The sequence below is a fragment of the Dryobates pubescens genome, chromosome 20 (genome assembly GCF_014839835.1).
Source record: "Dryobates pubescens isolate bDryPub1 chromosome 20, bDryPub1.pri, whole genome shotgun sequence".
NCBI lineage: Eukaryota > Metazoa > Chordata > Aves > Piciformes > Picidae > Dryobates > Dryobates pubescens.
The window spans coordinates 6,552,462-6,569,744 of record NC_071631.1 but is presented as its reverse complement, the minus strand read 5'-3'; the positions used below and the strand labels follow the sequence as shown (position 1 = coordinate 6,569,744).

Here is a 17,283-nt window from a genome sequence, read left to right as displayed (position 1 = left end):
TTCACCGCCACGCTCTTGCCGCTCGCACCGGCCCCAGCGGCCGAGGGTACGGAGAAGCGGGGTGCGCTGGGCCCAAGTTGCGGCCGAAGGGACAGGCCCTGCGTGGAAGCACTCAGCGCGGTATCACCGCCCCGCTTCTCCCATCACTAGCCGTCTCCGGCTGCTGCCATGTTGCTGCCCCCTCACCCTAAGGCACCTCCTTAACCAGCCAATCGCCGCCGGCGGTAATTACTGCCGCCGGGCTTTCACCAATCGCCTTTACTCGTGTTAGGTAGTGCCCACCCTCGGTGCTATCAACCAATCAGCGCGGGGAGCGCTGGCCGGCACGAGGCACCCCTTTCGCGTCACGGCGCATAGGAAGGACGCCAGAGGAAGGCGGGATATCCGTCTGCGCTCCACCAATCGGCGCGGCAGGAGCGCGCGGGGCCGGCCAATGGGGAAGCGCTGGGGCGGCGCGGGGCGGGCGGGCGCGCGCGGCCGGCGGCGATGATCGAGCAGCAGAAGCGAAAGGTCCCCGGCGGCGGCCCCGGCCCCGGCCCCGCGCCCGGGCCCCCTCCCGCCCCCGGCGCCGCCCCTGCTCCCGACCTCCCGCTTGTTCCTGTGGCGGCCAAGCGGCCCCGCCATGAGCTGCCGGGAGCGCCGGGCACCGGTGGGGCACAGCCCGCCCCCGGGGCCCTGTTGCAGGCGGTACGGTGGGGAACTGGGGGAGGGCCAATGAGGGGATGCCGGGGCTTGGGGAGGGGGCAAGGGCTGTGGAGGGAAAAGGTCGCGGTGGGAGATCGTGTGCAGGATACAGCCCCAGGGGGAGGGAGCTTAAAGAAAGTGAAATGGGCTCACAGCAACCTCGTGAACGCTCCAGGATTGGGCAGAGTGTGGAAGCAGCTCGATGGAAAAGGGCCTAGGGGCTTGGTCGACAGCCAGGTGGCCCACAAGGCCACCAGCATCCTGGTCTGGACCGGCAAGAGTGTGGGCAGCAGGAGTAGGGAAGTGTTGGTGCCCCTGGACTGGGCGCTGGTGAGGCCACAGCTCAGATCCTGCATTCGGTTTTGGGCCCCTCACTCCAAGAAAGACATTGAGGGGATGGGGCAGGTCCAGAGAAGGGTCTGGAGAAGGCTGGGGAGGAGCATCTGAGGGAGCTGGGGGTTTAGTGTGGAGAAGAGGAGGCTGAGGGCAGACCTGGCTCTCTGCAGCTGCCTGAAAGGAGGCTGCAGTGAGGTGGGGGTTGGTCTCTTCTCTCAGGTAAGAAGCAGTAGGACCAGAGGAAATGGCCTCAGTTTATGGCAGGGTAGATTTAGGTTGGTCCTGGGTAAAAATTTCTTCTCCCAAAGGGCTGTCAAGACCTGGCCCAGGCTGCCCAGGGCAGTGGTAGAGTCTCCATCTCTGGAGGTGTTTCAAAGCCTTGGGGATGTGGTGCTGAGGGCCATGGTTTGGTGGTGACCTGGCAGTGCTGGGTGCATTGGTTGGACTTAATGGGGTCTTAAAGGTCTCTTTTAACAAAATGATTCTGAGAAAGGGTGAGGGAGAAGGGTCTATGAGAGCACAGTGGGGTGAGGGGATGGTGGGGGTCCTGCTGTGCTGGCCATGCCTCAGTGTTGCCCCTTGCTCCTCTCATGCCATGCCCTAACCCAGCTCTTCTGCTGTCTCCCCCAGGGCCCACCCCGCTGCTCCTCCCTGCAGGCCCCCATCATGCTGCTCTCAGGGCACGAAGGAGAGGTTTACTGCTGCAAGTTCCACCCCAATGGCAACACCCTGGCCTCTGCTGGCTTTGACAGGCTCATCTGTGAGTAGGGGCCCTGCCAGCACTGCGTGGGGCTGGGCTCACTCCAGTGCAGGCTGCTGTGCTGGCATGGGAGTTTTAGCTCAGCTGTCAGCTTGCTGAGCTCTGAGAGTGAAGAGCATCACCAGGAGGGGAGTGAGAAACTTCTTCCACCTCCTCTGGCAGGTCCATGCCCTGCTGTTCCTCAGATGGGGCTGGGAATGAGCTCTGCTGATCACAGCCCTGTGTCCCCAGGGCCCTTGCTGTCGTGGTTTAACCCCAGCTGGAAGCTCATCCTCACTTTGCAGCTCGCTCCCTGCCCACCAGTGGGACTTGGGGAGAGAACCTGGAGGGTGTGAAGAACTCTGGGCTGAGATAAGGAGAGTTTCCCAGGCAAAGCAAAACAAGAATTCATTCAGCACTGCCCATTGCAGGCAGGTTCAGCCATCCCCAGGGCAGCTACTGGGAAGTCCATTGGCTGTCCCAGCCCAAAGCAGCACACACAGAGCTCACCATCCATCCATGTTTGACTGCAGCAGGCTGCAGGAGCATAGTTTTTACTGCTTTGGCTTGCTGAGAGGAAGATTATTGTTTATACTTAACTGATTCAACTTGATCTAAACCCCAAAAAGCAGCTCACACCAGTTTCTGTCCTCCTGGAGCTTGCACAATGCTTCTTTATGGCTGCATTTCCCACCTGGAGTCCTGTGTCCAGCTCTGGAGCCCCCAGCACAAGAATGCTGTGGAGCTGTTAGAGTGAGTCCAGAGGGGGCCACAAAGATGATCTGAGGGCTGGAGCAGCACTGCTGTGAGGACAGGCTGAGAGAGTTGGATCTCTTCAGCCTGGAGAGTCTGAGAAGGCTCTGAGGAGACCTCAGAGCAGCCTTCCAGTATCTCAGTGGGGCTAGAGGAGAGCCTTTGCCAAAGGCTTGGTGAGGCAGGACGAGGGGCAGTGGCTTCAAACTGGAAGAAGCTGGATTTAGATGAGACATTGGGAGGAAATTCTTCCCCATGAGCATGGTGAGTTGTCCAGAGAAGTTATAGAGGCTTCAAGGCCATGCTGGATGGGGCCTTGAGCAGCCTGGTCTGGTAGGTGTCCCTGCCCCTGGCAGGGAGCTGGAACTGGATGATCTTTAAGGTCCTTTCCAACCCAAACCGCTTTGTGACTCTGTGCCAGCCCAGACTGGGGAGCACAGAGCTGGCAGCCTGGGGTGGTCATTTTGCTGAGTTTGTGGAGAGCTCCTCCCCCAACCTGTGGCAGGTTTCCTCTGGCTGTGTCCTGCTCTCACCTCCCTCCCTCCCTCCCCCAGTGCTGTGGAACGTCTATGGGGACTGCGAGAACTTCGCCACGCTGAAGGGGCACAGTGGAGCTGTCATGGAGCTGCACTACAACACTGATGGCAGGTGAGTGACACCCAGGGGCCATTCAGCCCTGGGCCTGCCTCTTTCTGAGGGCAGATGCTCTCTGCTGCCCTCAGTTCCTCAGCACCTCCTTCCTAGCATCCCAGGATGATAGAGGTTGGAAGGGACCCAAAGAGGTCGTCAAGTCCAACCCCCTGCCAGAGCAGGACCACAGCATCCAGCACAGGAATGCATCCAGATGGGGCTGGGAAGTCTCCATAGGAGACTCCACAACCTCTGTTGTCCCTGCTCAGACCACCTGCAGCAAGCACTTGGGGTGTGGCTTTGCTAGCCAAGGAGTGGTGCCTGCTTGGGGTTGGGAAAGTGGGTCTGGGGTCACCCATGACCCACTGCTGCCCTTGATTTGAGTCTTGAGGAGCAGGGAAGGTTGGTGCCAGTCATCTGGGAGGCACTGGGGAGGAAAAGAAAATAGGTGAGTTGTTTGCTGAGCAAACATCTGAGCTCTTGCCACTGAGCTTTCCTTCCTGTGCTCATCCAAAGAGTGTTTGAGGAGGTGGAAAACCACTCAATATGTAGCTGGAAATGGAGGTAGTGGGAAGGTCTCCCCTCAACCCACCTTTGGCCTGGTGTATGGGGCCTTGTTCCCACTGGATATTTCCAGCTGTGGTGACAGAACTTGGCAGTGGAAAAGGTGGGAAGGGAGAACTGTTGCTGCACTGGAGCCTCTGACTGTGATTCCTCCCTGCAGCATGCTCTTCTCAGCATCCACAGACAAAACTGTGGCTGTGTGGGACAGTGAGACTGGGGAGAGAGTGAAGAGGCTGAAGGGCCACACCTCCTTTGTGAACTCCTGCTACCCAGCCAGGAGAGGACCCCAGCTGGTCTGCACAGGCAGTGATGATGGCACTGTGAAGGTCAGTGTGTTGTGTGAGCAGATGGCCTGGAGTGAGAGGAAGATGGGAGATGGGGGAGAAGCCTCAGAGTCCTCCCATTTCAGTGGCTCAATTCAGCCACTCTTAGAATTTCAGCAGGTCACAGAACCACAGAATGGGTTGGGTTGGAAGGGACCTCAAAGGTCTTCTAGTTCCAGCCCCCTGCCATGGGCAGGGACACCTCCCCCCAGCCCAGGTTGCTCAAGGGCTCATGCAGCCTGGCCTTGAACACCTCCAGGCTTGGAGCCTCCACAGTTTCTCTGGGAAACCTGTTCCATTGCCTCACCACCCCCACCCCTCCCTAAATCCAGCTTCTTGAAGCCATTGCCCCTCGTCCTGTCACTCCCAGCCCTTGCCACAAGTCCCTTCCCAGCTCTCCTGGAGCCCCTTCAGGTACTGGAAGGCTGCTCTATGGTTTCCCCAGAGCCTTCTCTTCTCCAGGCTGAACAGCCCCAACTCTGTCAGCCTGTCTTTATAGCAGAGGTTCTCCAGCCCTCTGACCACCTTTGTGGCCTCCTCTGGCCCTGCTCCACCAGCTCCCTGCCTGTGCAGTGCTGAGGACTCCAGAGCTGCCCCAGCACTGCAGGGGGGGTCTGAGAAGAGCCCAGCAGAGGGGCTGAATCCCCTCCCTGCCCCTGCTGCCCACCCTGCTGGGGGTCAGCCCAGGACAAGTTTGCTTTAAGAATTGTGACTCCAGAAGTAAAACTTGGAAATCAGATGGGAATCCTCCTTTTCTGGTTTGTTGTTGGTCTCTCCTGCAACCCTTTGGTGCAGATGAGGGAAATTCCTTTGCCCAGTTGCACTTTTGCCCTGCCCTGCAGTAGGAGAAGAAGGATAGGCTGCTGCTGCCATCTTTCAAGCCAGCCTCTCTTCCCTCCTCTGCACTCCTCAGTCCCTACCACACCAAACTCTAGGGGGTTTTGTTTTATTTTGTAGAGGTCTCCTGAGCTGAGGGTGTCAGGAATGGTTTAAGCCTCTGCCAAGTATCTCTGCAGCTCCCTGATGTTCTCTTGCTGAGTGTCTCTGTGTGACTCCTCCACCTGCTGTCTTGCAGCTGTGGGACATCAGGAAGAAAGCTGCTGTCCAGACCTTTCAGAACACCTACCAGGTGCTGGCTGTGACTTTCAATGACACCAGTGATCAGATCATATCTGGAGGCATTGACAATGACATTAAGGTAGGGCAGTGGTGGTGTCCTCCTGTCCCTCTCTGACCCCGCAGAGCTGTTCCCTCCCCTCACATCCTGCCTTGCTCAAGGACAAGCCTGTAGGTCCAACTTCCAGCCCCAGGAACCATGCAGACCTGCCCTGGCTGCTCATGCAGAGCCAGTGAGCTGAGAGGGAGCTGCTGCAGGGCTCTGTGCCATGTGACAGCCTGGGCAGCCCTGGCATTCCTGGCATTGCTGTCTGCTGGCTCCTCTGGCAGCTTCTGCCCCTCCCAGAGCCATATATGAGGGAAACCAAAGAAAATCTGATGACATCCACACCCTCTGCCCTCTGCTCCAGTTTGCAGCTTGATTTGTCACCTGCTGGTATGGAAAGTTCTTATTTGGGAGCCAGCTCAGTGTTTCATTCAGCTGGTGACAGAGTCTGCTGATAGCTGCAGGCTCAGGCTGCCTCGCTCTCCCTGGCCGTGGGGGGCACGTGCTTGTCACAGAGCCACCCAAGTGTGCCTCTGGCACCAGAGCTGTCCCCACTGCCCCTCTGTGGGAAGGAACAGCATGAAGTCTTTGGGGACAGGACAACTGCTGCCCTGTGGCATCAGCCAGTGGCATTTGGGAGCTGGGGGCTCTAGAGCCAAGCAGAGAGGGATTCCAGCGTGCACGGGCTGCTGACGTTTAACTCTCAGGTCACAGACTGCAGGGGGTTGGAAGGGACCTTCCAAGGTCATCTCATCCAACTGCCCTGCAGGCAGCAGGGACACCTCCAACTAGAGCAGGCTGCCCAGGGCCACATCAAGTCTGATCTTAAATGTTTCCAGGGATGGGGCCTCAACCACCTCTCAGGGCAACCTGTTCAGAGGAGAAGTTCCTCCTGGTGTCCAACCTCACTCTGCCCTGCTCCAGTGTCAGACTGTTGCCCCTTCTATCACTCCAAGCCCTTCTGGCCAGTCCCTCCCCAGCCTTCCTGCAGGACCCTTTCAGCTACTGAAATGCAGCTCTAAGGTCTCCCCAGAGCCTTCTCTGCAGGCTGAGCAGCCCCGGGGGTTTGGGACACCTTTGCTAACTCCTCAGCTGCGAATTGCACTTTCGCCTGCGACCCAAAAACCTTAGCCTCCTATTTCAGTCACTCAGACTCCACCAGCTGAGACTGAATGCTGATGTCATCAGCTGATTGATCAGTCCCAGTGGGGAATGCTCTGGCAGCAGCAGCTCTTGGCTGTCCCCCTGTCAGCCCCTGGTGTTGTGCCTGGCAGGTGTGGGACCTGCGCCAGAACAAGCTGACGTACAGCATGCGGGGGCACGCCGACTCGGTCACCGGCCTCAGCCTCAGCTCAGAGGGCTCCTACCTGCTCTCCAACGCCATGGACAACACAGGTAACCACAGAGCCCACCACTCAGCTTGGCAAAGGCCCTCAGGATCACCAAGTCCAACCATTAACCCTGCTCTGCCAGGGTCACCCCTAAACCCCCCAAGCACCACATCCAAACCGCCTTGAAACACAGCCAGGCTTGGGGACTCCACCACCTCCCCGGGCAGCTCATTCCAATCCCTGACCACTCTGGCTGGGAATTTTCTTTCCTGCTGTCCAGTCTAAACCTCCACAGTGGCAGCATGAGGCCATTCCCTTCTGTTCCATCACTAATTACCTCTGAGGAGAGACCAGCACCAACCTCTCCACAACCTCCTCTCAGGTAGCTGTAGAGAGCAATGAGGTCTCCCCTCAGCCTCTTCTTCTCTAAACTAAGCATCCCCAGCTCCTTCAGTCTCTCCTCATCAGATTTATTCTCCAGGCCCTTCCCCAGCTCCTTGCCCTCCTCTGCCCTGGCTCCAGCACCTCCACATCTCTCTTGTATTGAGGTGCCCCAAACTGAACACAGCACTCAAAGTGTGTGGGGGACAATCCCCTCCCTGCTCCTGCTGGACACAGCATTGCTGATCCCAGCCAGGAGGCCTTTGGCTTTCTTGGCCACCTGGGCACACTGCTGGCTCCTGCTCACTTGCCCCTCAGATGTAATGTCCTATCTGAGGGCACAGAACAGCTCTTGGGTGCTGCTGCCTTCCACCAGCTCTGTGTGACATTGAGAAAGGAACAGCTCAGGCTGTTGGATGTAGCAAAACCAAACTAAGCAGCCCCAGGTCTCTCAGCCTTGAAAAGGGAAGCCTGAGAGAGGATCTGATCAATGTCTATAAATATCTGAGGGGTGTTGGGGAAGAAGGGGCCAGGCTCTTGTCAGTGGTGTCCAGAGACAGGACAAGGGGCAATGGGCACAAGGTGGAACCCAGCAGGTTCCATCTGAACAGGAGGAGAAACTTCTTTGGTGTGAGGGTGCTGGAGGCCTGGAGCAGGCTGCCCAGAGAGGTTGTGGAGTCTCCTTCTCTGGAGAGACTCCAACCCCCCCGGGCATTGTGCTGCTGGGCAGGCTGCTGTGGGTGCCCTGCTTGAGCAGGGGGTTGGACTGGATGAGCTCCAGAGGTCCCTTCTAACCCCCACTGTGCTGGGACCCTGTAGAGTGCAACCCTTAACCCAGCACTGCCAGGTCACCACTAAACCATGGCCCTCAGCACCACATCTCCACAGCTTTGAATCCCCTCCAGGGATGGGGACTCCACCACTGCCCTGGGCAGCCTGGGCCAGGCCTTGAAAGCCCTCAAAGGGAAGGAATTGTTCCTCATGTCCAACCTAAACCTCCCCTGGAGCAACTTGAGGCCATTTCTCCTTGTCCTATCACTTGTTCCTTGGGAGAGGAGCCCAACCCCCACCTTGCCCCAGGCTCCTTTCAGGGAGCTTGCCCAGCTGAGTGCTCCTCAGCAGCATGTCTGAGGAGGAGCAGCAGTGCCAGGAGCTGCCCTCTGCTGCTGACAGCCCTGAGCTCTGTGTTGCAGTTCGCATCTGGGACGTGAGGCCCTTCGCCCCCAAGGAGAGATGTGTGAAGATCTTCCAAGGCAATGTGCACAACTTTGAGAAGGTGAGAGCCCTGCAGCCCACATCCTAGGCCCTCAGACCCTCCTGCCTCTTGACTCCCCTGGAAGCTGCTCTCTAAATCCCAAGTCTCAACCAGAAGGGCTTTAACAAGAGCCCCAAGGGAGATGGAATGCACCCAGAGGGCTTCCAGTTAACACTGCAACAAGAAGAGATCTGTGCTGGCTTCAGCTGTAATCAGCTGGACATTAAACACTGGCTACCTCTGCTCTCCACCCTGTGTGGAATAAGAAGGCTCTGAGTGTTTGCCAGCCAGCAAATCAAATCTCTTCATTCCCATCTCCTCCTCCAAAGGGAGGTCATTAAAGCAGCACTCAGGAGATGTGGTAAAGTCTTGTGGTGAGTTTTGATTCAGGGAGAAGAGGCAAACTGAAACCTTCCCTTGGCAATAGATCTGGCCATGAACTTTTGGGTTGTTTTGGTTGGTTTTTTATTTCCCCCTTTGCAGAACCTTCTGAGGTGCTCCTGGTCCCCAGATGGGAGTAAAATTGCTGGAGGCTCAGCTGACAGGTGAGTGGCTGCTGCAGCCCTGTTACCATGAGTCCCATCACTGCTCTGCAGACACTCCTGGAAGGAAGTGGATCTGAAGACTCAGATGAGCTGAAGGCTCAAGAGTTGTGAAGGTCCCTGTGGGGTTGGGGGGGGGGTGTTGATGGCAGCAGTGGGGTGTGTTGCCTTTGTGTTGGTGGAGGAGGAGGAGCCACCACAGACTGTCACACCTTCTCTTTGCTCCCAGGAGCTGGCAGAGCTCATGGGATCCACCAGAAGGATCAGGAGGTGACAGAGTGGTGACTTTAGGTCCCTTGTAGTCCCAGCAGCAGATGTTTGTGAGACACAGGGAGGCTGGGGAAAAGGTGTGTAGTGAATGGCTTGCACTGGTAAGGACCACAGCTCCCAGTCCCATGGCTGAGTGGTGGCTTGCAAGAGGCACCAGTGGTGCTCTGAGGATCAGTGTTGAGCCTTACTGTAATTAATGAGTGAGGAGAAGCAAAGATCTGACTAAATGAGCACATAGTGCATTTGTAAGTGAGAGGTTCTGTCAAGCCAGGCAGCTGAGCTGGGGAGAGGGAGGAAGCCAGGAGAGGGAAGAAGGCAGCCACTGAAGGTCACTGTGAAGGATACCAACCTCTGCTGGAGCAAATCCAGACATACCCCTGGTGACATGGAGAGTGGAATTCCTGCAGGCTGGAGTCCAGGGCCTGGGGCAGGAGTGATCAGCAAATGAACAAGGCTCTGACAGGGGAGAGGGAGAAGTTTAGCCCTGCCTGTGCAGATACAGCAGGGCCAGCTGTCACAGCAGGGGGCCTGAGAGGTGACTCTCCTCCTTCCCAGGCCAGCAAGGGCAGTGGTGGAGGCAGGGGGGGTGCTGGCTGATCAGCTTGGTGGCAAGGCCTTGGGCCCCTGGGTTAGCTGTGCAGGTGCTGCTGTAGGGCTGTGGTCTGACAGCAGCTTTCTGGTGCCAGTGGTGCTGGGACCAGTTCTCTTTCATACCTTTCTCAGTGGTGTGGGTGAGGGGGTGGAGGCAGCCTCAGGCACACTGCAGCTGACACCAGGCTGGGTGTGAGTTGATCTGCTGGAGGGTAGGGAGGGTCTGCAGGGGAGCCTGGCCAGGCTGAGGCCAATGGGATGAGGTTCAACAAGGCCAAGAGCCAGGTCCTGCACTTGGGTCACAACCACCCCATGAATGCTCCAGGCTGGGGCCAGAGTGGCTGGAAACTGCCTGATGGAAGAGGATTTGGGGAGGATGGTTGACAGCAGCTGAAGGTGAGCCAGGGAGTGCCCCTGCTACAGGCTGGGCAGTGCATCTTGGCTTCAGTGGCACAGCAGGAAGAAAGCCACCTGCAAAGCTGTTGGCTGTGAGGGATTAGGCTGCAGCAGGGGCTTGCCCAGAGCTGCTTGCCCAGGCCAAGGCTGCCCAGCAGGCTTGCAGGGAGCTGTGTGTGAGGGTGAGGAGCCTTCTCCCCACTCCCAGAGCTGCTTCAGTGCCTTAGCTGCTGCCATCTGAGGCTCTGAAGGGCCTCACACTTGCCTCTGTGCCACAAGGGGTGGCAGGAGGCTGCTGTGGGGTGACAGCAGGCAGGCTGCTGCCACCAAGCTGACCTTCAGCCCCTGCCTGCTTGGAGCTCTGCCCTCCTGGACCTGGCAGTGCAGCATTCTGCTCCTGAGACTCCCTTTGGAGCAAGAGCTGTGCCTGGATCAGCCCTGGCTGAAGGAACTGCTGCAGGACAAGGGGTTGGGGGGGAGGAGAGGAGGGGAGATGGGCAGCTGCCTCCCCAGCCCCTCTGCCTGCCCAGCTCCCCAGCCCCTCTGCCCAGCTCCCCAGCCCCTCTGCCCAGCTCCCCAGCCCCTCTGCCTGCCTGCCCAGCTCCCCAGCCCCTCTGCCTCCTCTGCTGCAGGTTTGTCTATGTGTGGGACACCACCTCCCGGCGGATCCTGTACAAGCTGCCAGGCCATGCTGGCTCAGTGAACGAGTTGGCTTTCCACCCTGAGGAGCCCATTAGTAAGTGCCTGCCCCCCCACCCCCCCCAGGCAGCTGGGGAAAGAGTTGCAGTGCTGCTGAGCTGCTCAACCCCTGGCAGACAGCCCCAGAACTGCCCTGCCCCGGGTGCCAGTGGTGTTCTGCCTCTTCTGAGGAGTTCAGGTGGTCCTGGTGCAGCTTTCCTGGCCAGGCTGTGCCCTCTAGTGGCACCCAGCCCCCAGGCACTGCCCACCCTGTATCCCAGTGCTCCTCACCGTGGACACAGCCCCTCAGGGTGCATCAGCAGCAAGGGGCTTGGGGTGCTGGGGGGGGAGAAGCTGGGCAGGAGCCAGCAATGGGCACTGGCAGCACAGAAGGCCAAGGGCAGCCTGGGCTGCATCCAGAGCAGTGTGGCCAGAGGTGGAGAGTGGGATCCTGCCCCTCTGCTCTGGGGAGACCTCACCTGCAGTGCTGGGCCCAGATGTGGGACCCCCAACACAAGAGAGGCCTGGACCTGCTGGAGAGGGTCCAGAGGAGGCTGCAAAGATGCTCAGGGGGCTGAGAACCTCTGCTGTGGGAACAGGCTGGGAGAGCTGGGGCTGTGCAGCCTGGAGAAGAGAAGGCTCCAGGGAGACCTCAGAGCTCAATATCTGCAGGGGACCTCCAGGCAGGCTGGGGAGGGACTGCTCAGAAGGGGCTGTGGGTACAGGATGAGAGGCAATGGTTTGGAACTGGAGCAGGGCAGAGTTAGGCTGGAGGAGGAAGTTCTGCACAGTGAGGCTGGGGAGACACTGGAAGAGGCTGCCCAGGGAGGTGCTGGAGGCTCCATCTCTGCAGTCATTCTAGCTCAGGCTGGCTGGGGCTCTGAGCAGCCTGCTGCAGTTGGAGATGTCCCTGCTGACTGCAGGGGGCTGGACCAGATGACCTCTGGAGGTCCCTTCCAGCCCAGCCACAGGCCAGGCTGCTGCTGCCTGGGGCTGTGGAATGGCCTCCAGGAAGCCCAGCAGCTGCTGAGGTGTCAGAGCAGGGAGTCCAGGAAGTGGTGTGGGGGAGATTCTGCCTTTGTGGAGCACTTCCAGCAGCAGCAGGATGATCCTCTTGATTCCAGGGCTGGCTCTGGGGAGGCCTCAGGCTGCTGCTGCCTTGCCTCACTCCTCTCTCTCTGTCTCTCTCTCCCTCAGTCCTGTCTGCATCCAGCGACAAGAGGCTGTACATGGGGGAGATCCAGTGAAGGGGAGACCCAAGGAGGAGCTGCTGGCATTCATGCCCTGATGATCCCTGGCTCTCAGCAAGCTTCTGCCCACTGCCAGCCCCTCTCCTGCCCGGGGCAGAGGCTTGAGGCAGCAGGATGTGCCCCTGGGGCGGCCTCGCTCTGCAGCTTTCTTCCACCCTCCCCTTGGGGGAGGAAGGAGAGGAAAGGAATTTGGTCCTGGTTGCAGCAGCCCTGGCCCAGATCACTTGAAAATGGTCCTGTTCTGGTCCAAGTCCCTTGGGGGCTCCAGCATTCCCTGCCTGCTTTCTCTTGGTGTTTTTCTACAGTCAGAAGTGAAACAGAGACCTTTTTACAGCTGCTGCCTCCTGCCCCTTCTTCTCTCTCACCAGCACCAAGCCCTTGCCCTGGGGGCTGAAGCTCAGCTGGTCACTGTGAGAGCACCCAAGGTGGGGTCCTGCCCACCAGGGGTGTCTTTTATTTGCTGTTAACTTGCTGGGAGGAGGACAAGCTGCACCCCTCTGCAGCAGCTTCCATCCTCTTCCCCCCACCCCCTTTGCTGCCCTGGCTCAGGCATCTGTCAGCTCTTACTGCCTCCCCCCACCCCTTCTCTAGGGCTGGGTGACACAGCAGGGCCCACCCAACACTCCCTTCCCCCAGGCAGAGCCATGTCCTGCACCAGGATGATTCTGCTGCAGCCAGGGAAATACACTGCAAGGGCAAGAGGCCCAGGGTCCCCTCCAGGGTTTCTTTTGTCCCTGCTTGCCCTGCTGTGGGCCATGGAGGGTGGCACAGTGGGGGCCAGTCCAGAGCCAGCAGCAGGAAAGCCTGGCTGCATGTTCCCCAGGAGGTGAGGTGGTGGCTCCAGGGCAGGGGAGGTGTGGCAGTGTCCCTTGTATCTGTCACCTGGAGTGGTTCCTGTCCCAGAGCAAGGGCCTGCTGTCAGCAGATGGCTGCAGGGACTCAGGACCCCAGCCCCAGGAGCTCACTCACTGTGGGGCTTCTCCTGGGGCAGACCTGGTCTCTGCTCCTGCTTCCTCCATTGGCACAGTCAAAGTGACCCTGGGTGCAGGCAGGGGCAGGCTGGAGAGCATGGAGGGGGTTACCTCTCAGGAAACCACTGACCCCCAAGGCCTTCACTGACCTTCAGCCAGGGACTGATGGATTGGAGCAGCAGGTTGGAAGGGGGAGAGCCTGCAGAGCTCCTGGTTCCAAGCCAATGAGGCCCCACTGGAGTGGGGCTGGTGCCCATCAGCTGCCAGCCTCTGCCTCACATCACTCCCTGGTGGGGTGAGCAGCCAGGAGCCCCCAGAGAGGGCTGCTGGAGCCCTGGGGCTCTGCAGCTGTCCCTGGGACTCTGCCCTGCACAGATGCTGGGCCAGGCATCACTGGTGGTGCAGTGGGAAGGTCCAGCACCAGCTGTGAGTGCAGGGATCCAAGCAGAACCAGCCTGGGGGAGCAGAGAGCTGGGAGGGGGCAGGATTGCTTTGAGCTGCAGGGTATGAAATGTGCCCTGAAAGGTGGAGAGGAGAGCTGGGAGTGCTGGCACCCACACAGGAGCCAACTTGTGCCCACACAGACACAGCCAGGGTCAGCACCACCACTCAGCACCAGGGCCAGGATGATGCCCAGCACTGGGCATGGAGCATCCAGGGGGATTTGGGGCTGGGTTCCTCCCAGGTCCTGGCTGCAGCCAGCTGAGCCTGGGTTCCTCTTGGCTCTGCTCCCACAGTGGAGCCATGGCAGCAGCAACCCCAACCTGTCCCCAGCATAACCTGAGCACAGAGAATTGTTGCCTTTAGCAGGTTCATTCCTCCAGGGAGGTGTTGGCTTGAGAGCTTGCCACCAGCCATTAACTCTTTCCCAGGATGCAGATGAACAACCTCTGGGCAAGGGAGCAGCTCTGCAGGGGGGGCTGCTGGCTGCTTCCTGATTGTGGTGGGGACTGGGGAGGGCTGTGTGGCTGTCCCCATCCTCATCCCCAGCCCAGTCCTTGCCCCTTCACCTACAGCAGCAGCAGCACCTGGCCAGGGGTGAGTGTGGCACCCAGAGCCTCCCACCACAGCGTGCTGGGCTGGGTCCTGCCCTGCCTGCTGCTGCTCTCCACTCTGGGCACTGTGGGGACACTGTGGGGACACTGGGTTGATGGATCTTGGACTCAGGGACCTTGGAGGCCTTTTCCAACCCAGACCATTGGGTGGTTCTGGGATCTCCAGCAGTCAATCCCAGCTCAGCTCTGGGCAGCCCTGAGCCTGCCAGCCCCTTCCTTGTCCTTCCTCCAGCTCTTTTCCCACCCTTCCCCAGCGCTGCTGGGAGGCTCCTGCTGCATTCAGATCCTTACAATGAGCAAAGTGATAACTCCTGAAAGGATGGAAAACAATTATTTGCTCTGTTGGGGGATTAGATGATATTTAGCCTCTCTTTAATGGGAAACTAATTAAATTACAGGAGCCAGTGAATAGAAGGGTTTTTTTTTTTCCCTCCTGTTCATTATGGAGGGTTTTTTGTGAGCTACAAAGGCAAACTGCTGCTGGCTCCTGCACTGTGCTCCACACTCAGATAAGGTCACAGCTCAGGAAGGAGGGGAAGGAGGCATTGGAGCTTCTCTGTTGGGTGGCTGACAGCCACCCAGTGGCAGGGAGCTGGGGGGACACTGGCAGGCTGATGGCTGAGAGGCTGAGAATGGGGAAAGGGGAGGTGAGGTAAATGCAATCACAGGATCCCAGCGTGGGGAGGGCTGGAAGGGACCTCTGGAGCTCATCCAGTGCAACCCCCCTGCTCCAGCAGGGCACCCACGGCAGCTTGCCCAGCAGCACAATGCCCAGGGGGGGTTGGATCCTCTCCAGAGAAGGAGACTCCACAACCTCTCTGGGCAGCCTGCTCCAGGCCTCCAGCACCCTCACACCAAAGAAGTTTCTCCTCCTGTTCAGATGGAACCCCCCCAGTACCTCACCACCCTCTCATCACCATCCTAAGGTCTTTTCTAACCTCCTATGACATTTGCCCCTAAAATTCACACTCCAAGGCTGGACAATGGTCTCAACCCAAAGGAAGGGGAGGAGGGGAAGTCAACCTCAAGAGCTGTGAGGGAAAGGAAGGAGGGAAAAGGGTTTGTGATGTCCCTATCACCTGCAGCAGCTTTGTGCCTCCTCCCAGCAGCTCTTTGCTGGTGGTCCTGGGAGAGTGGCTGAGACTCAGACTGGGAAGTTAGAGCTCATCGTTTTTGGCTCCCTTTGGAACAGTGATGGATGCAGTCTGCTGCTGGATACCAGTGGCCCAAGTCAGCACCACCGCTGAGCATCAGGGCCAGGATGATGCCCAGCACTGGGCATGGAGCATCCAGGGGGATTTGGGGCTGGGTTCCTCCCAGGTCCTGGCTGCAGCCAGCTGAGCCTGGGTTCCTCTTGGCTCTGCTCCCACAGTGGAGCCATGGCAGCAGCAACCCCAACCTGTCCCCAGCATAACCTGAGCACAGAGAATTGTTGCCTTTAGCAGGTCCATTCCTCCAGGGAGGTGTTTGCTTGAGAGCTTTCCATCACCAATTAACTCTTTCCCAGGATGCAGATGAACAACCTCTGTTTCTCTGGCCAGCCTGTTTGGGGTCTGAGCAACCTGCTGACTGCAGGGGGGTTGGACTAGGTGACCTTGGAAGGTCCCTTCCCACCCAGCCCAGTGTGGGATTCGATGATTCTAGGCCCCTAGTGTGATTTCCTCCCAATTTCCTCCCTAATTTTGCTCACCAGGGTCTGGTTTTTCTCTTGAAGAAAACCCCAAAAGCCAAGGGGCTGTGGGGGCTGGAGGGCAGTGGGTTAGGAGCAGAGCACGAGGCAGGAGGTTGGGCTGGTTTCCCACCCACTCACTAATGAAGTTATCTCCTTGCCTTCCAGGGAAGCTCCTTGACACTCTGTATTGACCTTTTTTAATCTAAAATTGATTCCTCACTGAACTCCACCTGGTTGGGAGCCAGGCAGGATCTTGCTGCCCTTGCATCACTCTCATGTTTCTACATCAGGGCCTTCTGCCTTTCCCTGGTGTTTCTTTGGAGCTGCCAGGGAAGGCTGAGCTGAGTGGATTTGGGCAGCCATTGCCAAGCAGATGTTCTAGAGGGCTTGGCTCCTCTTCTGTTTAGTCCCATGGGGTGAGGCCAGTCCCTCTGCTCTGGGTTTCTGCTGTGCTTAAATCCCAGAGGAGCCCACAAGCTCAATGCTGGAGATGAGTCTAGTTCCCCTCCTTAGGCATCCAGATAACCTCCAAGAGCCTGGGACACATCCCCATAGGATGAGGGCAGTGGGACCTCTCTCAGTGATTTGGTGAGGATCTGGAGATGATGGAGCCAGGAGCACTGGGGGATGGAGTCAAGCCCAGAGCGGGGCTAAGGTCCATGGGTGAGATCCTTGGCAGCTTCCACAATGAGACCTGCTGGGCAGCTGCAGGGCTGGTGGAGGCTGCAGCTCACCATGTGCTCACCTCCCCAACTTAGAATCACAGAGTTGTCAGGGTTGGAAGGGACCTCAAGGATCAGCCAGTTCCAACCCCCCTGCCATGGCCAGGGACACTTCACACTACAGCAGGTTGCTCACAGCCACCTCCAGCCTGGCTGCAAAAACCTCCAGGCATGAGGCTTCCACCACCTCCCTGGGCAACCTGTGCCAGTCTCTCACCAGCCTCATGGGGAGGAACTTCTTCCTAACATCCAATCTGAATCTACCTACTTGGTTCCCTCAGGGTTCAACCACCTCTCCCAGGACCCCTGGTGAAGAGCATCACTTGGTGAAGCCATTGCATTTTTGCAGCATTGTTTTTGCATTCATGGAAGCAAAGCTTCCTCCTCCAGCCACCTGTGAGCCTCCTAAGACACTCCTGGGAGCACAGAACAGCTGGGAGGGAGAGAAATTCTCACCGCGTAGGATGATGGAAAAGCTCCAGGTGTGGTAGGTGCTGCAAGCTGGTCCCAGCTCTGGCTGGACCTTTGCAAGCTTGGCTGGGCCAGGCTACACCATGGCCAGGCCAACATGTGCACACAAGTACAGGGCAATGGGCACAAACTGGAACCCAGGAGGTTCCACCTGAACAGGAGGAGAATCTTCTTTGAATACATATACATAGAATACATAGAATAAACCAGGTTGGAAGAGACCTTCAAGATCATCGCGTCCAACCCATCAACCAATCCAACTCCGCCCAAGCAACTAACCCACAGCACCCTGGAGCCCAAATTAATGATGTTACTAGAAGGCTACCCAGGCTGGTACAGCCTTCTGACTATTATCCCTTGCTACTTATGCAGATAGGGAATGATGATGTTGTAGTCAGAACTCCCAGGGCTATCAAAAATGATTTCAGGGCCCTGGGAGATCTGGTTGAGGGGACAGGTGCTCAAATAATTTTTTCCTCAATACCCTTAGTTGCAGGAGGGAATACC

The 17,283-nt window shown here is 58.2% G+C and overlaps 1 protein-coding gene across 1 annotated transcript; it reads left to right on the top strand.

Annotated features, from left to right (window-relative positions):
* The first annotated feature begins 460 nt into the window (after nt 1-460).
* On the top strand, nt 461-12,210 carry SNRNP40 (small nuclear ribonucleoprotein U5 subunit 40). Its single transcript, XM_054170674.1, has 10 exons — nt 461-687; nt 1,651-1,780; nt 3,067-3,160; nt 3,867-4,032; nt 5,105-5,227; nt 6,466-6,586; nt 8,097-8,179; nt 8,642-8,703; nt 10,590-10,693; nt 11,833-12,210. Exons 1-10 carry the CDS (start codon nt 487-489, stop codon nt 11,880-11,882), a joined length of 1,134 nt encoding a protein of 377 aa, XP_054026649.1. The 5' UTR covers nt 461-486; the 3' UTR covers nt 11,883-12,210.
* The last annotated feature ends 5,073 nt before the right edge of the window (nt 12,211-17,283 follow it).